Source organism: Narcine bancroftii, chromosome 7 (assembly GCF_036971445.1).
Source record: "Narcine bancroftii isolate sNarBan1 chromosome 7, sNarBan1.hap1, whole genome shotgun sequence".
Classification (NCBI taxonomy): Eukaryota; Metazoa; Chordata; class Chondrichthyes; order Torpediniformes; family Narcinidae; genus Narcine; species Narcine bancroftii.
The window spans coordinates 156045108-156063658 of NC_091475.1; the positions used below are offsets into that span (position 1 = coordinate 156045108).

Below are 18551 nucleotides of genomic sequence, written 5' to 3' on the forward strand. Positions count from 1 at the left end.
TACAAATGTAAAAGAGCAGATCAAAATTAAATGAGAGACGCATATATTAAAATGGTTTCCACATCTTTTTGTAAAATGAACATTGGAAACTAACTAAAACCCATTGTACTTTTAATTTTCACTTGCTTCTGTTAGTCTAAGACATTTGTTCAGAGATGTGCATGTTAAAAATGTAGCGGCAAAATATTGCAAATACGAGACAGACTAAATTTTCTCCAGTACCTCCCTGACATGAATTTTTCTGTATTATCATCAGAATTGAATGGTGGCATAATTGTTATAAATGGTTGAGTTCAGAAAATATCCTCATGTTTTTTCTCATGCTTGCACCTTATTTTTCTTTCATGTTTCTCGGCAGGTGTCTCTGTGTCGATCCAAATTACTACTAAAATATTTGTTTAACATTGTCATTTCATGGTCCTAAGATTCAACTTCATGGAAATAAAATTTTCAACTATGCAGATCTGTGCTGGCCATCAAGCACCCAGTTCCAGTAGTCTGACATTGATATTATTTTATTCTCCTCATTCCCATCAACTCACTCTAACCCTAACCCTCCCTATTAGGGCAATTTATAATGGTCATTTAGTCCACCAACGATCATGCTTTGGACATGGGAGAACGCTGGAGATATTGTGGAAGTCCCATATGTCACAGGGAAAACATGCAAACCCCAGACAGCTAGCTCCAGTGGTCAGGATTGAATTTGGATCACTGGTCCTATGAGGCGGAAGCACCGATGGCTGGGTCATTGGGCCACCTAGCTTAAATCTCTTAATTATCTTTATTTCCAATCACTTTTATGTGATAACTGAGTTTTTTCTAAATAAAAATTCATTTTTAGACAAGACTTTCTCTCAGAAATAGGCTGTTATATTAATTAAGATACTCCAAATGTTGTAACCATTCAAATTATTGGAATTTTGAAAATGCAAATTAGAGTAATAATTTTCATTTTGAGTTCACCAATTTTTCAATTAACAGGGTTGAAGTTTGCTATTGTGCTTTGCACAAATATCTACATTTGGAGGTTTTGAAATTTTTAAAAGTATACTCAGAATTTACATTTATTACAAAGAAAAAATTATAATTTTCTTTAATTACATTATTTAGTATTTTTACATTTCAATTTCTGTCTGAATTTTAAGCTGTGAAATGGTTTATACTATTTTTGTGTGGATATTTATATCTTATCAATTTTATATGCATTTACAATATTATAGCTCTTTATAAAGTGATTCTTTCCTGGATTATTTCTATACTTTAATTTCCTTGTTGAAGTTATCTTTATCCTTCCCCTTGTTACCCTTGTTTTTCTTCCAGAGAGTTTATCTCATCCAAAGGATAATATTTCCAGAATGCACTTTTCCTCAAATGACCATTCTCCTGCAGAGAAGAATTCAGAAATTCATCCAGTGGCAAAGCCAAGAAATATTTCTACCAAACTGCAAGGCCCTAGTGATGATCTTAGCATTGCATCAGGACCCAAGAATTGGAATGGTTTACATGGCAATTCTTCAACTCCTAAAAGCATTTTAAAGCGTAGTCCAAGTACAAGCTCCAATGATTCTGAAATCTTGCGCATTGGTGTCCAGGATTCAAAAAACAAGGTTCCTGTTTCTCTAACCATCCCAGAAGGAGCGACAGAGCCAAATGAAACTGTAGTGAATGAAGAATCCTTTGAAAACAATAATCTTGAAAAATTAAAACAAGTCCGATTCTCAACAAACGTGGATGAGAAAAGAATACCTCAGACACAAGAGCATTACGATATAAACAAAACTTCTAAAATAGGTGATAATATCTTAGATGCTGATATAAGGGAAATAAATGAAAAAAATACAGGTGAAATAGACAGCGCAGAGGAAAATGGAAATCTACAGGAGAATAGTGTCATTTCTGAATTGCAACATCTAATACCTTCCTCACAAACTGACTTTGTTCATTTGAACCAAGAAGATATTAATTCAGTGACGGATATAGACTTGGAATCCATTCAAGCAACAAACTCAAATCCAAAAAAATATCCTGATACTCACTTACCAAGTAATAGTTCTAATAGACTTACAAACCAAGCCCATGAACTGTACACAGGTGAAATGCTAATGGAAAAGAAGCCTAGTCGAAGATTGGATTCTACATCAAATCCATCCAATTACAGTATTGGTAAGATGGATATTAAAGAAACTATTGCCAATCATTCATTTATCTACTAGCATGACTATCTATTTGATTTGCATCAATTTGAATTTCAAAAACATTTTAGCTCACTAATAACTCAAAATCTAGAAAATTTACTGCAATATTTTCAGAAAATTGGAACACGTTTAAGAAGAGGACAAATATAATTTATTTTTTTGAGGATTGTTGAACTCTATAATATTTTCCAAACCATCTTTTCTACAATGATAGCCTGCCTGCATGCTAAATCTTTTTAATCACTTATTTCTCTTCTACACTTTATTTGTATTGTGAACAATCTCATTTGGAAGCTAATGAAAACTGTTTCTGAATATGTGGTGTCTGAAGCATAAAGCCAATTAAGATAACATTTGGGCATTAATATATCCTCAGTAAATAACCATATAAACATATTGCATTTTACTTGAAAATGCATCAACTGATTTTACCAATATTGATTTGGGATAAATTTCTAGGCATGCAGTTCTTATGTAGAAGCACAAATTTGGGAAGTGTCTTCAAGCTAAATCAAACTCTTTGTCTTGCAAAGATTCAACTAAATGTCAGATTTTGCATGTAGAATACATCATGTCTACATTTTATGTTCAGTTGAGTCTGGCATTCAAGGTTCTCAAGATGCAGAACTATAGTAATTGAAGTAACGTAATTCTCTGATTTAAACAAAAATTTGGAGTTTTGCGTGTTTTTTTCATGCAATTCTCTGGTTATCCACTCTTTCATATTTATTTCAATATTAATTTTAGATTCTCTCATTGGCCATTGGTAGCAAGTTGTTGGCAATGACTGTTAATAACATCCATCACTTGGGCAGATTCCTTGTTGACAATTGCTGCTTGAATATCTATAGTCCAATTATGAGTTATGCCAATAAGTTGATACCTTGTGAGACAAAGATGTGTCCTTTGATTACATTTGGAATCATTTGCTCTCCTTCTGTATCTTTTCATTTAGCTGAGAATCTTCAAATCAATGACTTTGTATGGATTGGAAAGTTATCATATTTGTCAATGTTATTCTCATGATAAAGTATTGAAATGACATAATAGGGTTACCAATTAATTTTGCCTACTTCCAGATTTATAATCTGATGATCTGAAATGTAAAATATGGATTTTACAGATCTTTTACGGGTTCTTTGGCCCATGTTGTTGTGCCAACCTATATAAACCTACTCAACAATCTAAATCTTCACCTCACACCCATAACTCTCTGTTTTTATTGCATCTATTTGCCTGTGTAAAAATCGTTCAAATGCTCTTATTGTACCAGCATTCACCACTACCCCTGGCAATGTATTCCAGGCACCCATTACTCTGTGTATATTTTTTTTAAAAAAAAAAGGTACCCCTGATGTTTCCCTTAAACTTTCATCCCCTCACACTGTACAGATATCTTCTGGTATTTGCTACTGTTGCCCTGGGAAAAAGGTACTGGCTGTCCACCCTATCTATGCCTCTCATAATCTTGTAGCCCTCTCATTCTTCTTTGCTCCAGAGAAAAGCTCTAGCTCTGATAATTTTGCCTCTCCTCTGCACCCTCTTTAAAGTTTCCACATTTTTCCTGTAATAAAGCCACCAGAACTGAACATAGTATTCAAAGTATGGTCTATCCATAGCTTTATAGAGTTGCCACATTACCTCAATTGCCTGACCAATGCAATAAAAGCCTTCTTAACTAATTTCTTTGAAGATGTGATAAAAAAGACATAATCTCCAGAATCAACACATAAAATGCTGGAAGAGCTCAGCAGTTCAGGTAGCATCCATGGAACATAATACATAGGCAATGTTTTGGGCTGTAGCCTTCATTAGGAATACCAAGAAAAGGGCAGAAGATTGAATGAAAGGGTGGGGGGAGAGGGAAAGGAGAGGAATGCCAGTTTGGTGGCAGGTGAGAGGTGAAAAATAAGATCAAATAAAGAAATCTCTTCGCTTTAGTCAGATTTTTTGGGGATCTTTTTACTTTATTGATACAATGGCAATAAATTCTACAACATTTAAATATTTTAAGCATTAAGTAATTATTACACACATGTCCATCAACCTTCACATGAGCAATAACTGGACAATCAGTCTGCAGCATAAAACTGCAGAAAGTTGAAAATCTGAAGCAAAACAGAAAATTCCAAGAGCATTCAGAAAGCCAAACAGTGTCTGTGGAGAGAGAAACAGAATTTGTTTTTGGGAGTGACCCTTCATCAAACTGAAAGTGTGAGAAAATGTGTGCATTAAGTTGCAAATTTAGGGAGGAGAGAATAGAATAAAGGGAATGACTGTGATAGTAGCAGACCAAAGTTGTGAAATTGAGAAGACTGAGGTGTGTAACAATCTCTGATAGAAGATGACGTACCATTCCTCATGATTATATAGAGTATTGTTAGAACAATGTAGGAATCAAATGCAGAGAGGTAAGAGTAACATTAGCTCAAGAATCAATACTTCATCTCCTGACAGGGCACACTGCAGCCCTGAAGAATCAACAGTGTCAGGTAACCATCTTGTTTTACATTTCTCTTCACAGATATTGCTGGATATTTCAGTTTCAATTTAGACTATCTTTTGGTATTTTGAGTGATTGTTAATGACAATCCTATCACAGATATTCCTTCTTCTCTCCATCCCTACCCTTTTACATAACAAAACACACTTGTTTTCACCCACATCTCTGCTATTTCCCACATATCTATCCTGACCCCTTCTACACCCTCCCTCTCCCAAGTCGTGAAAAGACCGGGTACCCCTTCGTCCACAATTACAACCCCAGCAGCCTCCAAATCCAATGTATTAACCTCCACAATTTCTGCCACCTACAACAGGATCCTACTACCAGGTGCATCTTCACCTCCCCTCCTCACTCTGCTTTCCATAGGGATCGCTCCCTCTAGGATTCCTTTATCCACTCTTTTCCCTTCCCACTAATCTCTGCCTTGGTACCTACCCCTGTGACCACTAGCCAACAATATGTACAGTAGCCATTTTAATTCCATACACCATTGCCATACTGGCATGTTTGTCCATGGCCTCGTGTACTGCCAAATCAAGGCCATCTGGAAGCTGGAGGAATAACATTTTGTATTCTGTCTCACTGATTTCCATCCAGATGGCATTAATATCGATTTCTCCAATTTCCATTAATCCCCCTCTCCACTATCTCCCTGCCTCTATCTTTCTGCATCCTTTCCTCCAGGTCCCCTCCCTTATCCCTTCCTTCCTCATCAGAGAGCTACCCTTCTTAGCCCTCTGCCCTCTCCCCCTTAGCCCTCTCCCTGATCCCTTCTCAGCGTCTTTCTCTTCTACCTCCCCACCTGTATCCATTTATTGCCTCGCACTTGTTCATCTGTGCTCTTGCCCTTCTTCTCCTTCCCTACTCTCCTCCACCCCCCCCCCCCACCTTTTTGCTCACTTTTCCTGATTCCTGATGAAGGACACAGACCTGAAACATTGGTTAATTTTTACTTACTATGGGTTTTATGTGACCTGCAGTGTTTCTCCAGTATGTTTGTGTATAGTATTTGTTTTTCTCCCTTTTCCAATTGAGTTGAAATACTAACTCTGTTTCTCTCACCATGGAGGCTGTTTGACCAGCAGAGTGTTTGTGGCTTTGCTAATTTTGTATGCAATTTTTAATTTCCACTATTTATTTGAGTTAGCTTGAATTCCTTTCATCATTGTTCTGCCCTGTCATAGTTTTAAAATAGCCATATTTCATAACAGTTTTTATGACTAGGAGAGGTACACTGTACCTTCTTATCCTCCTCAACTTGTTTGCAGCCTTTGACCTATTACTATTGACCCCAGTAACTCTTTTTCCAGTCAGGTGAACCATATTCACCTTGTCCAGAAAAACTGTTCATTTCCACCTCTGCAAATTTGCCTGATTTTTTTTTTTCCCCCTGCTCAACTCATCCTTGAAAACCTAACTTTGACTTTTGTTGTTTCTCAGACTTAGCCGTTGGAATACAGCTTGTTGACCTCTCTTGTTCATCTGTTGTAATTCGAGGTTTTCTAAAATATTGACGTCCATGCCTTTCAGCTCCTATTCACCCCAAGGTTCTGTGCCCACTGATCCACATTGTTCTTCTTTAAGTAACCTCAAGTTTAATAACTTCACCTTTTAAAAATATTCTTCTATGATGTAATGTCTTTATATCTACATATACCCGACATACAATGCAACTCTGGCATTTTGATCATCTGTGAATTTAAAATTTCACATTTTCTTTAAAGTACTAGGTCCTTGTTTTAAATCTTTGTTTGATGATGTCTGGTGATTAAATTGCTTAATGGATTAAATGTTTTGTTGGTTATTAGTTGATATCAGAGATCCATCATTTAGAATGTATATGTCATTTATTAAACTAAGGGTAGCAAATGTTCTAGTTGTTCTTTGTTATGATTAAATATGAAGGCAAACATTTTTTTTGAACAGTCTTAGAAAACATTGGATGTAAAGAGCATAGGTGGATGAAATCTTTCGTGTTCGTATGTTCATTTTAACAAAGACATGAGTTCATTTAACTGTTAGGTTATAAATATGTTGAGTCTTTATCCTTGTGTTACTGTTATTCAATGTAATTGTACTTGAAATCTATTCATGAAAATACGGTATTCATTGTTATATTTGTCTCATTGCAGATAAGCAGATACTTCACACTGACTTTGAGTCACCTCAGGTGTCCGATCGGCAGCGTCCAGAAATATTCCAAGGTAAGCGGGTTAATTTTGCAGTTCCTCTCTCCAAGACTGCACCAGCAGAACAAAGACTTGAAGCTCATTCTTCCAAGTCTCAAGTGCATGACAGATTTACCACTGAACATATCAAGGCAACAGATGAATCCATATTAAAGGTGTTGGATTGGTTCACCAGAAGTGAAGAAATACCATCTGCAAATTTAGAAGAAATGAAGAGTCCAATTGAAACAAAGGTGGAAAGCATATCTAAACCTTTAAAAACTGTACTTCCAAAGACAGATACTGAGTATACGCATGTTGAACCAGCTTTGCTGACAGAAGATCCCCAATTGCTGCCATTCTTAAATTACGAAGTTCGGGGCAAAGATGAGCAAGAAATCCAATTGCAGGATGCACAAACTAAGATAAAGAAGAACCTTTTTAATAAATCTGAAATCCCAGAATCAATGCTTTTGGGAGATAGAAGTATAACAGGAACAAAAGATGTCAATGGGATTGATGATACAGTATCCAAGATTTTGAACAGCCATTCCAATGATAAACAGCAGGATTTGAGCCAGAAGCAAAATGAAGAGTCAGAACAAGGACCATTGATTTTAAAGCCCTTAAATGAGAAAAGGAGTGTTGGCATACGAGAAAACACAGGTGGAGTGTTTGAAAGCATTGAATCGGCTTCAGAGGATATTGATGTTTTACCCATTGCTACCATTGAAAATAGTGCACAGGAGTCTACATCAAGACCAGAACAAACAAAGTTTAGCTTAGAAGGACCTAAAATTGTGCCAACAAAAGATATAAAAAAGAATACATGTCCTACTGTTCAAACGTCTTCACTAATGATCAAAACATCATATGATAAAAATGCTTTTGCAAGTGCAGTATTTAGAAAGTCATCCAAAAAAGAGAATGTGTATTCAATTAATGGCAGATCAGCAAACAAAGGAAATGATCCAACTGAAACTATGAGTTCTACCTTTCCCAGCAATGGAGAAGTGCAGGAATTAGCTCAGAGCAAAACAAAGGAAGAACAATCTGATGTTGAATTAGACAGACAGAAAATAAATAGAAATAAGAAAGAACAAATAACATGTGAGGAGTCTTTCTTGAAAAATGAAAGGCAAAGACAAAATCAAGCTGGAGATAAATCTGCAAATGGGACAGTTTCAATGGAAAATGCAGCTCTTTGCAAATTAGAAATGAGTCCATCTACCAAGCAAAACAAGCAAGAAACCAATATTTTACAATTGAATAGAAATGTTAATGTCCCGGAGGTGGAGCAAATATTGAACAAAGAGGAAAATAATACTGAGGTGAATTTCAATTTGGAGGGCAATGACGCAAACATAACTCCTGAGGATACTAAACCTTTCACTATAGTTTCAATCAAGAAAAGAATACATGAAGCATCAGATAATTCTCTTCTTAATAACACACAATTCACAAACTTAATGAATTTCTGGGACAAGGGAACTAAAAGTTCTAATTGTAATGATGATGAGCCAATGTTCTCTACAACACCTGGTGAAAAATCTCTAAGCACACAAGTGGTGAAGGAAGTTGAACCAGGGTTTCCACTAGAACTGCAGCCTTTGCCAACACAGAATTCTGCACATGTCCAAAGAATTACTCAAACTTCTAACTTTGAAACTCCTGAAGAACGTATCGAAAATGAATGCAAAAAACCCCAGAGTCACAAAGGGCCAACTGTCAATGAGATAATGCAACAACTCTGTCAACAAAATCAAACTGAAAGTGTAAAGAAAAAGCTGGATACCAAATACTTTCCCAAGGTTCTTCCCACAGATCCCAAGGAGATTCAGGAAAAATGTAAGAAAATGCCTGATGTCTTAATTGAAGGGCTTTCCCCTGCTTCCAGTATTTTACACAGACCATCATCTGAGGTTGAGGAAGACACTGAAGAGAATACAACTGGTCAGCCAAAATTAAACACTTCAAATATTGGATTGCACAAACTGCTTCAAGAAGATGAAAGTGAAGTATTAATTAGAGATGAACTGAATGAAGATGGAGGAGAATTGCTATCAAAAGACCTGACCTCAATGCTCAGAGATGGTGAAGCAGTTCATGGACAAAACAGATCTAATCTAATCAAGAATAAGGAAGAGCAACATATTCTGGAAAGGAGCAGGGGCAATGTTGAATCATTAGACAACAGAATCCAATCAATAGGTATATCTTACCAGAATGAAAAGATACCAGTTAGACAAAATTCCTCTGATGCTATGAGCAATAATGAAGGAAATCTTACTTTGTTTGCAGGAGGTTCCAGGTTCAGAGAGGAAAATGACATCTCTCAGAAGAAACTCAATAAATTTGATTCATCAGCTAGCACAATCCAAACAAATCTGAACCCTGCTGGTGTATATTTACAAGAAGAAGGATTATCGCCTATTAAGAGTGATAGAGAAGCTACATATGATGAAATCTCAAGAGTAGATCTGGATATGTATAACAAAGGTTTTGAATACCAAGAAGAATTTGAACCTAGGTTGAATCTTCCATCTGCAATGACAAGGACAAGCACCTTCAAGGAAAGTGATGATGTTTCCAATAATATACCTACGAAAATCCTCAAAACTCCTTATAATGCTGAGCAGGAAGCTAAAAAGTTAGTGTCAGATTATTCAGGAGGAAACGGCCACTTGCCCACGGAAACCAGAAGTTCACTCAGTGAGCATCAGCGTTATCTTTTTATTAGCATGGTGGCTGGTCTGTATTATTCTCTTGTTTTATCCATTTTCTATTTGCTTGTGATCTTTGATCTAGCTGATTATACACTTCCACCAATCATCTCTTGATTTTGATGGATTCTGGATTTTCATTTTGGATGCTCTGTTTGCAATAATAGACCCAAAAAAAAACTTCAGTTCTATCCTGGCTTAATTCCAGAATGGGAATAATAAATTTTTCTTATTTAATTGCCACATTTAAAATAACCTTTTTTTTTCATTCTGGTAGAATAACAAGATTTAAAACCATCAAAAGAATTGTGGTGATTCTGAAAAATGTTAACTTTCCACACTTATTGCAGCTTGAATGTTAGCACATGGGATGCGGATATTGATTCAACTTTTTCTTGGTGAAAAAATATCATGAGATCAAGCCTTCTGCAAGACTTGAACTTCTAATCTTGATCATTCACTATGACTGTCTAGAGATCCTGCCTTTGAGAGAAGTTAACTTGGATTCTGTCAATTTGCTTTCTTAATGTCATTAATTTTAATACAAGTATTCAAGAAACTTTACTCTTGGACCATTAATTGTAGAAATACCAGGTTCATCTACATCTACATAACAAAGCTGTCTTTTGACAAAGTTGTTTATGAATCTAATTGGGGAAAAAAGAGCTTGGAAGTTTTGATTTACCCATTGGGGCACAATAAACAATATAGATCTGGTGGGCCAACACTCAGCAGAATTAATTAGAAAGATATCTGAGGTGGTTAAGGTCCATTTGTTAGGGATGGAGGAGTAGTTGTATGTAGGAAATGGTTACAGTGTGCTTGATGATGGGTGAGGTTGGCAAAAAAATGGGAATCTGTACCACCCATTTATTTTTGTGCTGGTGAGCGAAGGGAGTTGAGAGTTGCTTTGGATGAAGGTTTGGAAGGGATGGGGGTATTGACCAGAATAACATTAATTGGGTAAGAGTTGTGGGAAAAGGGATTTGAGAGAATGGGAATAAGGAGGAATCAAAGACTGAGAATTTATGAAAGAGCTGGAGATCAGAGTTTGACACTTTGTTGGGAATGGAGATTTGGATCAGCAGTAAATTTTAAATAATTTTTAAAAAAATTTAGACATACCGCTCAGTAACAGGCCATTTCGGACCACAAGTCCGTGCCACCCAATTTATAGCCAATTATCTAAACCCCCTGGTACATCTCAAATGGTGGGAGGTAACCAGAGCCCCAGGGAAACCCCACGCAGACACGGGGAGAGCATACAAACTCTTTACAGGCAGCATGGGATTTGAACCCCAGTCCCAATTGCTGGTGCTCTAAAGGCATTATGCTGAGTAAGGTCAAGCACTGGATTGGCATCTAAGGATTTCAGTTGCTGGAAAGCCTGTTTAAGTTCAGGGTAGGGGTTGGTTGGATGGGTTGATGGGTAAGGATTTTACTTGGAGTCATCCTTCCCACAACCCATCTTCTCCCCAAGTCAATACAAAAGAAAGAAGGTAGTCCTATCCTGGGAATGCACAACAAAGGGAAGTCAGTTCCTTGCCGTGCTCCAAAAGGGGTTGTGCACCCAAAATGATGTCTTCTCATGTGTTTCTGATTCAGAAATTGCTTCAGTATAAAAAGTACAAACACCCAGTCAAATTTTCTGAGTGGCACAATCTGACATGGTTATCACATGTCATTCACAAGAAAAAATAAAATTTTAATTAGCCAATCTTGGTAAGTGCACAGATGACACTGTGCAAATAAACTTCCAGTCATATTTGTTCAAAGCATTTTCATGTGTCCATTATTAATACCCATTCAGGGGATGTACAGTTTCCAGTTCTGCTGCACTTATAATGATGGCTTTCTATATCAGAGGCAGGAACTCTTTGCATTTTTGGCATACATGTTGAAGTAATAGCACCTTTTTGCTAAGATGATATTTCCTCACCTTCCAAATCCACTTGCAGTGAAAATATCGAAAGTTACAATGTGTGGATGTTGAAAGGCAGCATTAATTCTGACCTGATATGTTCATTGTACTCTCAAGAAAATATGAATCTCAAAGAGATCTTTCGGTCAGGATCTCATCCATTTAAAAGGAATCTAAGAAAGCAACAAAGAACCCAGAGCCATGAAGATGCTTTCTAAGAACACAAAACTGTTGAAGGAGATAAATTCCAGTAGAGAACTAATTTGGACACAGAATGATTTGTGTATATTTTGGAATATTTTGGTGGCAGATGAAATTCTAACTGGAGAAATCTCTCTTTATGACTGAAGAAATTAAAGTAAACCAGGGTTCAGATTAACCATAAGTTGAAGCTATTGAAAAATCTTTGGTGCAAATGAAAAAAACAGATGAGATAATAAGAATTTAAGTATTTTTTAACATTTTAATTTTAATGATACATCATGACCTATAAAATCCATGCTGCCCAATTACAACTAATTAACCTACTAACCCCAGATATTTTTAGAGGGTGGGGGAAATCAGAGAGAGAAAACCCACACGTGACATGGGGACAACATACAAACTCTTTACTGACAGCACTGGATTCAAACCTGTTTTGCTGACGCTAAGATAGCATTGAGTTGCTTAGATCCAATGAATTACAGGTTAATAAATGGTATTATTACTGTTCTTAAGCTTCCATGTTGACCAGTTTCTTTAGAATCCTAGTTTATTTTGACAAGAATTGTCACTTTGGAGTTTAGTCTGTTCCTGAAGGGGATGGTGGCATGGTGCACAGCAATGAGCACTGTTGCCTCACAGCTCCAGCGACTTGAGTTTGATCTTTACCTCGGGTCTGTGTGGAGCCTGCATCTTCTCCCCATGTGTTTCTATCTGAAGCCTTGGTTTCCTCCTATATCCCAATGATATACTGGTAAGTTACTGTGTGTAAATGGATAAATAGTCAAAGGGAATTGATGGCGTGTAAGAAAGAGTAAGTTGTTGGACTGCAGAGAGATAATGATGGAAGAAGGATAGTTTTGCTTTATTAAGATGAGCATAGGCCTATTTTTTTCAAATTTCAAATTGACTATATTGTAAATTTGTGCAAAAATATCAACTGGCTCAATAATATCAAAAATTCAAGAAGGCAATGAAAATATTGATTGATTAATTCATCCCATTAGTTTTTTTTTTCCCCAACAATGCTTCAGTAAGCATTCAGTTCTCAGTTCAGCAGTTGCTTTAGAAGGTCCAATATTTTTATTGTCAGAGCTAACAATATTGTGAGTGCTCTACAGTACCAGGGCCCTGGGCTCAAGATTAATCAAATGTTTAATTATCTGACTTATTCATACAGAGATGCAAACATTTTTAAAAAACCACATAATTCTTTTTTCTTAAACACCATTAAACAAAATAGAGTACTCTTAAACTGGCAATATTTTCAATGTTTTCCTTTATAACAGACAACGAAGACGCAACTCGAGTGGCTTGGAAAAGAAATCCACATACAAGTGAAATTTCTAAAAGCCTGCAGGATCTCAATACCATTGAATCAAGTAAGAGTTATGTATTTTAATTATTTAGATACTATAACTATACTTTCAATGCTCTATTAAACAAACTTTTCTTTAACATTATGTCACAAATAAGTAATATCCATAATAAAATAATTTTATTCGCCACATAAAGCAAAGCAGCTGCACAATATGTCTGCTTTTCTTCAGCCCCCTGTACCTTACAAAAATTGCAAAATCACACATCAGATTATTTTATGAAATGGGAACAGAGAGCTCCACCTTCACCCCAAAATTATATTAATTTGTACCTACAAATTGTTTAGTATTAAAAAAAAATCTTTTCAATGTGCACAAATTATTGATCTTTACTACCAGTGGAAGTCATGTGAGTAGAAGGTCCACGATATTATGATGGGCATGTGTTTATTTTGCTTTGTTCCCAAAGATAACTAAAGAAAATTGTGACTGCTAACTTGATAGTTTTTATTTTTTTGTTTAAACTGCCGACTAAACTAGTGTTTGATGCATGAACAGCTTTTTATTGATTTCACAATAGTGCCAAGCGCATTGGATTCTCAGAACAAAGAAATGGTCCTCAGTGCTGGTGATGGTAAATATATATGTTTTAATGATAAATATACAGCTTGTACAATTATAATAACTTGCAAATAAATTAGCAATGGTGAGTTTGCTTTATTATGCTTAACATCTATTGGCTGCGTTAAGGTCTGTGGATTTCTCCCGTTCTTTCTCTCTTCCCCCTTGCTTTTTCTCTCCCTCTCTTTTCTCTCTCTCTATCCCTCACTTTCTTTCTCTCTCTTGCTTTTCTCTTTCTCTCCTCCCTTTCTCCTCTTCCTGCTTATCTCTTTCTTACATTCCCTCTTTTTCTCTAACTTTCCCTTATTGTCTTTTTTTCACCACTAAGCCTGACAGCTAATTACATGTGCATGTGTGATGCTTTTACCCTTGAAAGAGGTTCTGACGAGAATATAATATAATGGCCTCTCATGGTTTTATAAATTTCTGCTTCCCCTCTCCCCTCCCCTCCGTGATCTGGAGAAGAAAAAACAAGTTAGTTCAACTTTTTCCTTCAAACCTGCAACATTCTGATACATCTCTATTGTTACCCCTGACAAAGCAAAGCAAATAAGAAATCTGCAAGAATATCAAAATTAGTAACATGGGGTTATTGTATTTTGGAAATTCATTCACTATAATTTGATCATGTACATTATGTGCTGGAAATTATTTTTGTACGTTTAATTTCTACACTATTTAATAGAAATTATTAAGAATGTTTTAACCAGATGTTTGTATTTGCTGTTTAGTTTCTAATTTTCCAGAATCTCCAGAGAACACACCTTTGCAGTCAAAAAAATTGAAGAGATTGAGCCAATCAGTACCTGTACTTGCTGAGGTAAGGCAAATATGGGTAGCTGCTTTAGCAGTTTTTTTAAAATTGAGTCATTCATCACTCCTGTTGATGGTCTTTAATCCCACACACTGCAATAAACTTTGGTATAGTTACAGAGGAGAAACTAAATGCAAATACTTGTAGCAATTTCAAGCTGCGTAGAAAAACAACTATAAATATGCATTATTAATGCAAATAAATTCCCATTTGATTTAGTTCTTTGCACAAATAATAAGAGAGTAATTTGTATTTTGGTACAAGTACTTCAAGTATCATGGAGAATGGAGGCAATAAGCAAAGAACTAAATGCAAATACTTAACAATTTATAATTGTAACCAAGCCCCACTTCCTCTCCTTTCACACCTCTTGATGTTAGCATGGTCTTCAATCCTCCACTGGTTTCTTTTATGGTTTCATGATTTTAGTTTATCAAAGCAGAAACAGCACTGTTAATGAAATCCCGTCATTGCCTACGAAATTTTTCTAGATGGATTTTATCCCACTACAATCTCTCTGGAAGTATAGTCAGTATAAATAAAGTGTGATTGTATTTAATTCTTGGTGTTTACTTGACGAGTTCTTTGTTTATTACCTCCATCCTCATATGATACTTGTAATCAGAATATAAACTATTAGCCCATTATTTGTGCAAAGAACTAAATCTAATGGGAATTAATTTGCATTATAAATGCATAGTGATAGGTTTTTCTGTGCAACTTGAAATTGCTGTAAATGGAAGGGGAAAATTGAAGCAAGAGGCATTTTCCTTGTGTTTTTTGGGGTCAGGTAGTGCTAGCAAATGGTTTATTTGTTCAACTTATCATTTCATCCATGCCCGATTCATATTTTTTCATCTCGCCCTCAAATACTTTAGAAGTCACAAGTAATTAAGTTTCTTTTGTGTGCAGAAAAACTAAAGTAGTACAAAGTTGGTATCTCACTAAAGGCAATGTTTTGTGGCTGAAATGGCAATTTAAGAAATTTATTGCACAGCTCACAATATTTTAGTGCAGTTGTTGCTGAAACACATTTTCTTCAAGATTTAATAATAATTGTGGTTCTTCCAAACATTATATGTGATTACAAAGCTTTATTTACTGTTAGAATATCAGATTACAATACCAAATTAACAATCATCATGAAATCACATACATACTCCAAAGTGTGTAATTTTTTTTTATAAATATCTGTTCAGGACAAAAATAACCCCTTTTGTGGATTTCTGTTTGATCAGTGGGGAGAAAAAGCAATTATGTTTGTATATGAAATAAAATAATACTGGTGTTTTATTTGTGAGAAATTACTGAAAAAAAAGTTTATTTTAGCACCCAGTTGTTATTTTAAAATGTATTTGGATATAATTGCGCATTATCTGTTTAATCCCAAATTGGTAGATGAAATTGTTCTTACTTATGGACTTTGGAAAGCCAAATAATATCCAACACTAAGAAAGGCAAGATAATCGGTACCAAAAAATTTACTTTAAAGAAATACCTGCCCTAATTATTTTGAATAGCATAAAGATTAATACGTGGGATTAAGCAAAAAAAAAATTGAGAACTAGGCCTTATCGTTTTGATTTGAGTAAAACCTCATCCTTTAGTTTACCAGATATGTAGTAATATACTCTTAGAGTATATTACTTTACTTTACAAAGGTATTTGAACTGCATTTGACAGCAGATGATTTATTATGGAACTCCATAGAATGATGATGCAGACTCACTGTCGGATCAGAGCTTCCAGATGAACAAGCATGGAACGATTGCAAGCTCTTTAACAAACATTAGCAGCTCGCCTGGCATGACATCCAGATCCTCTGTATGTATAACTCACCACCTCTTTCTCTTTTCTATCCAAATAACAATTTGCTAACTATACTCTCAAAAGATCCTCAATAATTCTAATTGAAGTGCTAAATAATGGATATACAGTCATCTATTCTTGTAGATCCTGTACACCCACATTATATGAACAGTCATGTAAGTCTGGGGCCCACAATAGCAAATGGCTGAATTTCCTTTGGAACCAGTGGTCAGCAGCAGGGAGAATCAACCCACTATTATCCTCCAAGTTGTTTGCTGTTTCTTTATTCAATTCAAAATCCATTATCTTTGTTAGATTTAATTTGATAATTACATGCCTATCTTTAATGTAATCTTTCTTTGTGTTCCATCTCACTCAGTCTGGTTTCTTCTGTTTTAAAATTGTTGTTCCAATTCTCATGTGACTATTCATGAAGATTATGAGCAAGATTAATGGTAATCCTAGTCCTTATGAAACCTTTCCCCTCGTGTAAATATATTTAATTAATTGTAGTCCATAATTTCTTCCTGCAATATCTGTCCCATGGAACTGAAACCTTTCTTTCAAACATAATCAATCAGCCATACATGCATCTTCCTGTTTTTGGACATTTTTACCAATAATAAGGTACTTTTAAAAGAGTTTTTTCCTAATTTTTAAATATTTTGCAGCACCCCACATTCCTGAACTTTCATTGGTCAGAGTATGGACATTCAGTCCAAGATCTCTCCAATATCTGTATGGATTTTTGCCCATTTGCTCTAATTTTTCACCACTGTTCCAGAGGGGCATCATCAAAATTTATTTGGGATTGGTGGAGAATGCCACAGGTTGGAGAAAACTCACATTAATATTGAGTACATTTTGCTTTTGCACCTTTTAACTCTTTAAGACTTGTAGTTACAGGATAGCTCTTTCCCACCATTTTCCCATCTTTCACTAGTTGTGTAGAATGACAAGGATGTGTGGGAAAAACCCACCACTGAAATGTTTCGAATGGTCACTGGCAGGCCTGTGATGTAGCTGTTCATATCATTAATACCCTTGTGTACCTTCTGCTTACTAGCTGCCAAACCTTTTGATTCACTGCAATAATGTCACACTATGAAGCAAGGCATCTGCATTTATCCCATTCTTATCTGTTTGTGTGTACTAATAAATAGCACCTTTGAGAAATAATTCTGTTTGGTGTCATACCTAATTTGCATAAATTCACTGTCTTATACATATAATTGGTAGCATTTTTAACTAATCATGCAGAAGTACAGCTATCATGTTTTATAGAAAAGATCTATTTAAAAAAAACTAATGAGGAGCTTGGTCCCAAAATCAGGTTTGAGAGTTTCGTTAGAAAACAAATAATTGACAGTAATGAAAAATGTGGGGTGCTGCGTGACCTGCTGAGTTTTTCCGGCTCTTTTGTGTAAGGCACGCACGAGATCCCAACATCAGTAGTTTTAAAAAAATTTTTGTTTAGCTGAAAAGTCAGCTTGCACTTTTTATTTCTGTTTGATCACTTCAAAAACCAAATGACAGACTATTTAAGTTTAATTATTGTATCTGAAAATTTCTAAGATATTTTCTATTGGATAGACAAGACTGTTCAAAATGCAGAAGGATATGCCAAGTGTTCACAATGTTACCCTTTTCCCCCTTGAAAATGTATTTTCTAGAATACCATGATGTTATTTTTCTGTTCAATATTGGAATTCTTGTTTCATTATTTAAAATGTCATCCTTAGTTCCAAAGGAGATGCTTACTCAGCAGCAAAACTTGCTGAAGGAATAATGGATGAAAAACCTGTAAAGCTAAATTTGCTTAATATTTTCTTGTGTAAATATATAATCCTGGTATTTAATTTATGAACTGTTTGATTCCTAACAGGTTAGTGGGAGTATAATGAGCATCTATAGTGGTGACTTTGGAAACATTGATGTCAGAGGGAAAATTCAAATTTCATTGGATTATGTCGACAAGTTGAAGGAATTCCACATATTTGTTGTACGTTGTTCAGATCTTGCTGCTGTTGATGAGAAGAAAAATCGATCTGATCCGTTAGTATATTATTTCTCTTCCCCATTATTTATTCCTCTCTGCGTTATTTCTGTTCTATTTCATGCATGCTGCTTGACCTCAGTGATGGTCTATTGATAAAATATGTTGAATGAGTAGAATAATAACAGATAAATTTGAAATCAAGTAATATAAAATTAAAAAATTGAGTGGCAACACCCCAATAATGTGCCTAAGAGAGGCACATTATTGACCAG

General features: G+C 35.5%; 1 protein-coding gene across 12 annotated transcripts in view; it reads left to right on the forward strand.

Moving 5' to 3' along the window:
• The window catches only part of sytl2a (synaptotagmin-like 2a), a 146506-nt gene that overhangs the window by 111922 nt on the left and 16033 nt on the right, over positions 1-18551 (forward strand). For 4 of the 12 annotated variants that reach the window (XM_069890948.1, XM_069890945.1, XM_069890947.1 and 1 more), the window contains 8 exons: positions 1324-2166; positions 6837-6908; positions 9174-9623; positions 13007-13099; positions 13617-13670; positions 14389-14477; positions 16182-16295; positions 18166-18335. In XM_069890948.1, coding sequence (XP_069747049.1) covers positions 1324-2166; positions 6837-6908; positions 9174-9623; positions 13007-13099; positions 13617-13670; positions 14389-14477; positions 16182-16295; positions 18166-18335 — 1885 coding nt within the window. The other 8 variants (XM_069890949.1, XM_069890950.1, XM_069890943.1 and 5 more) reach the window with 8 other exon arrangements.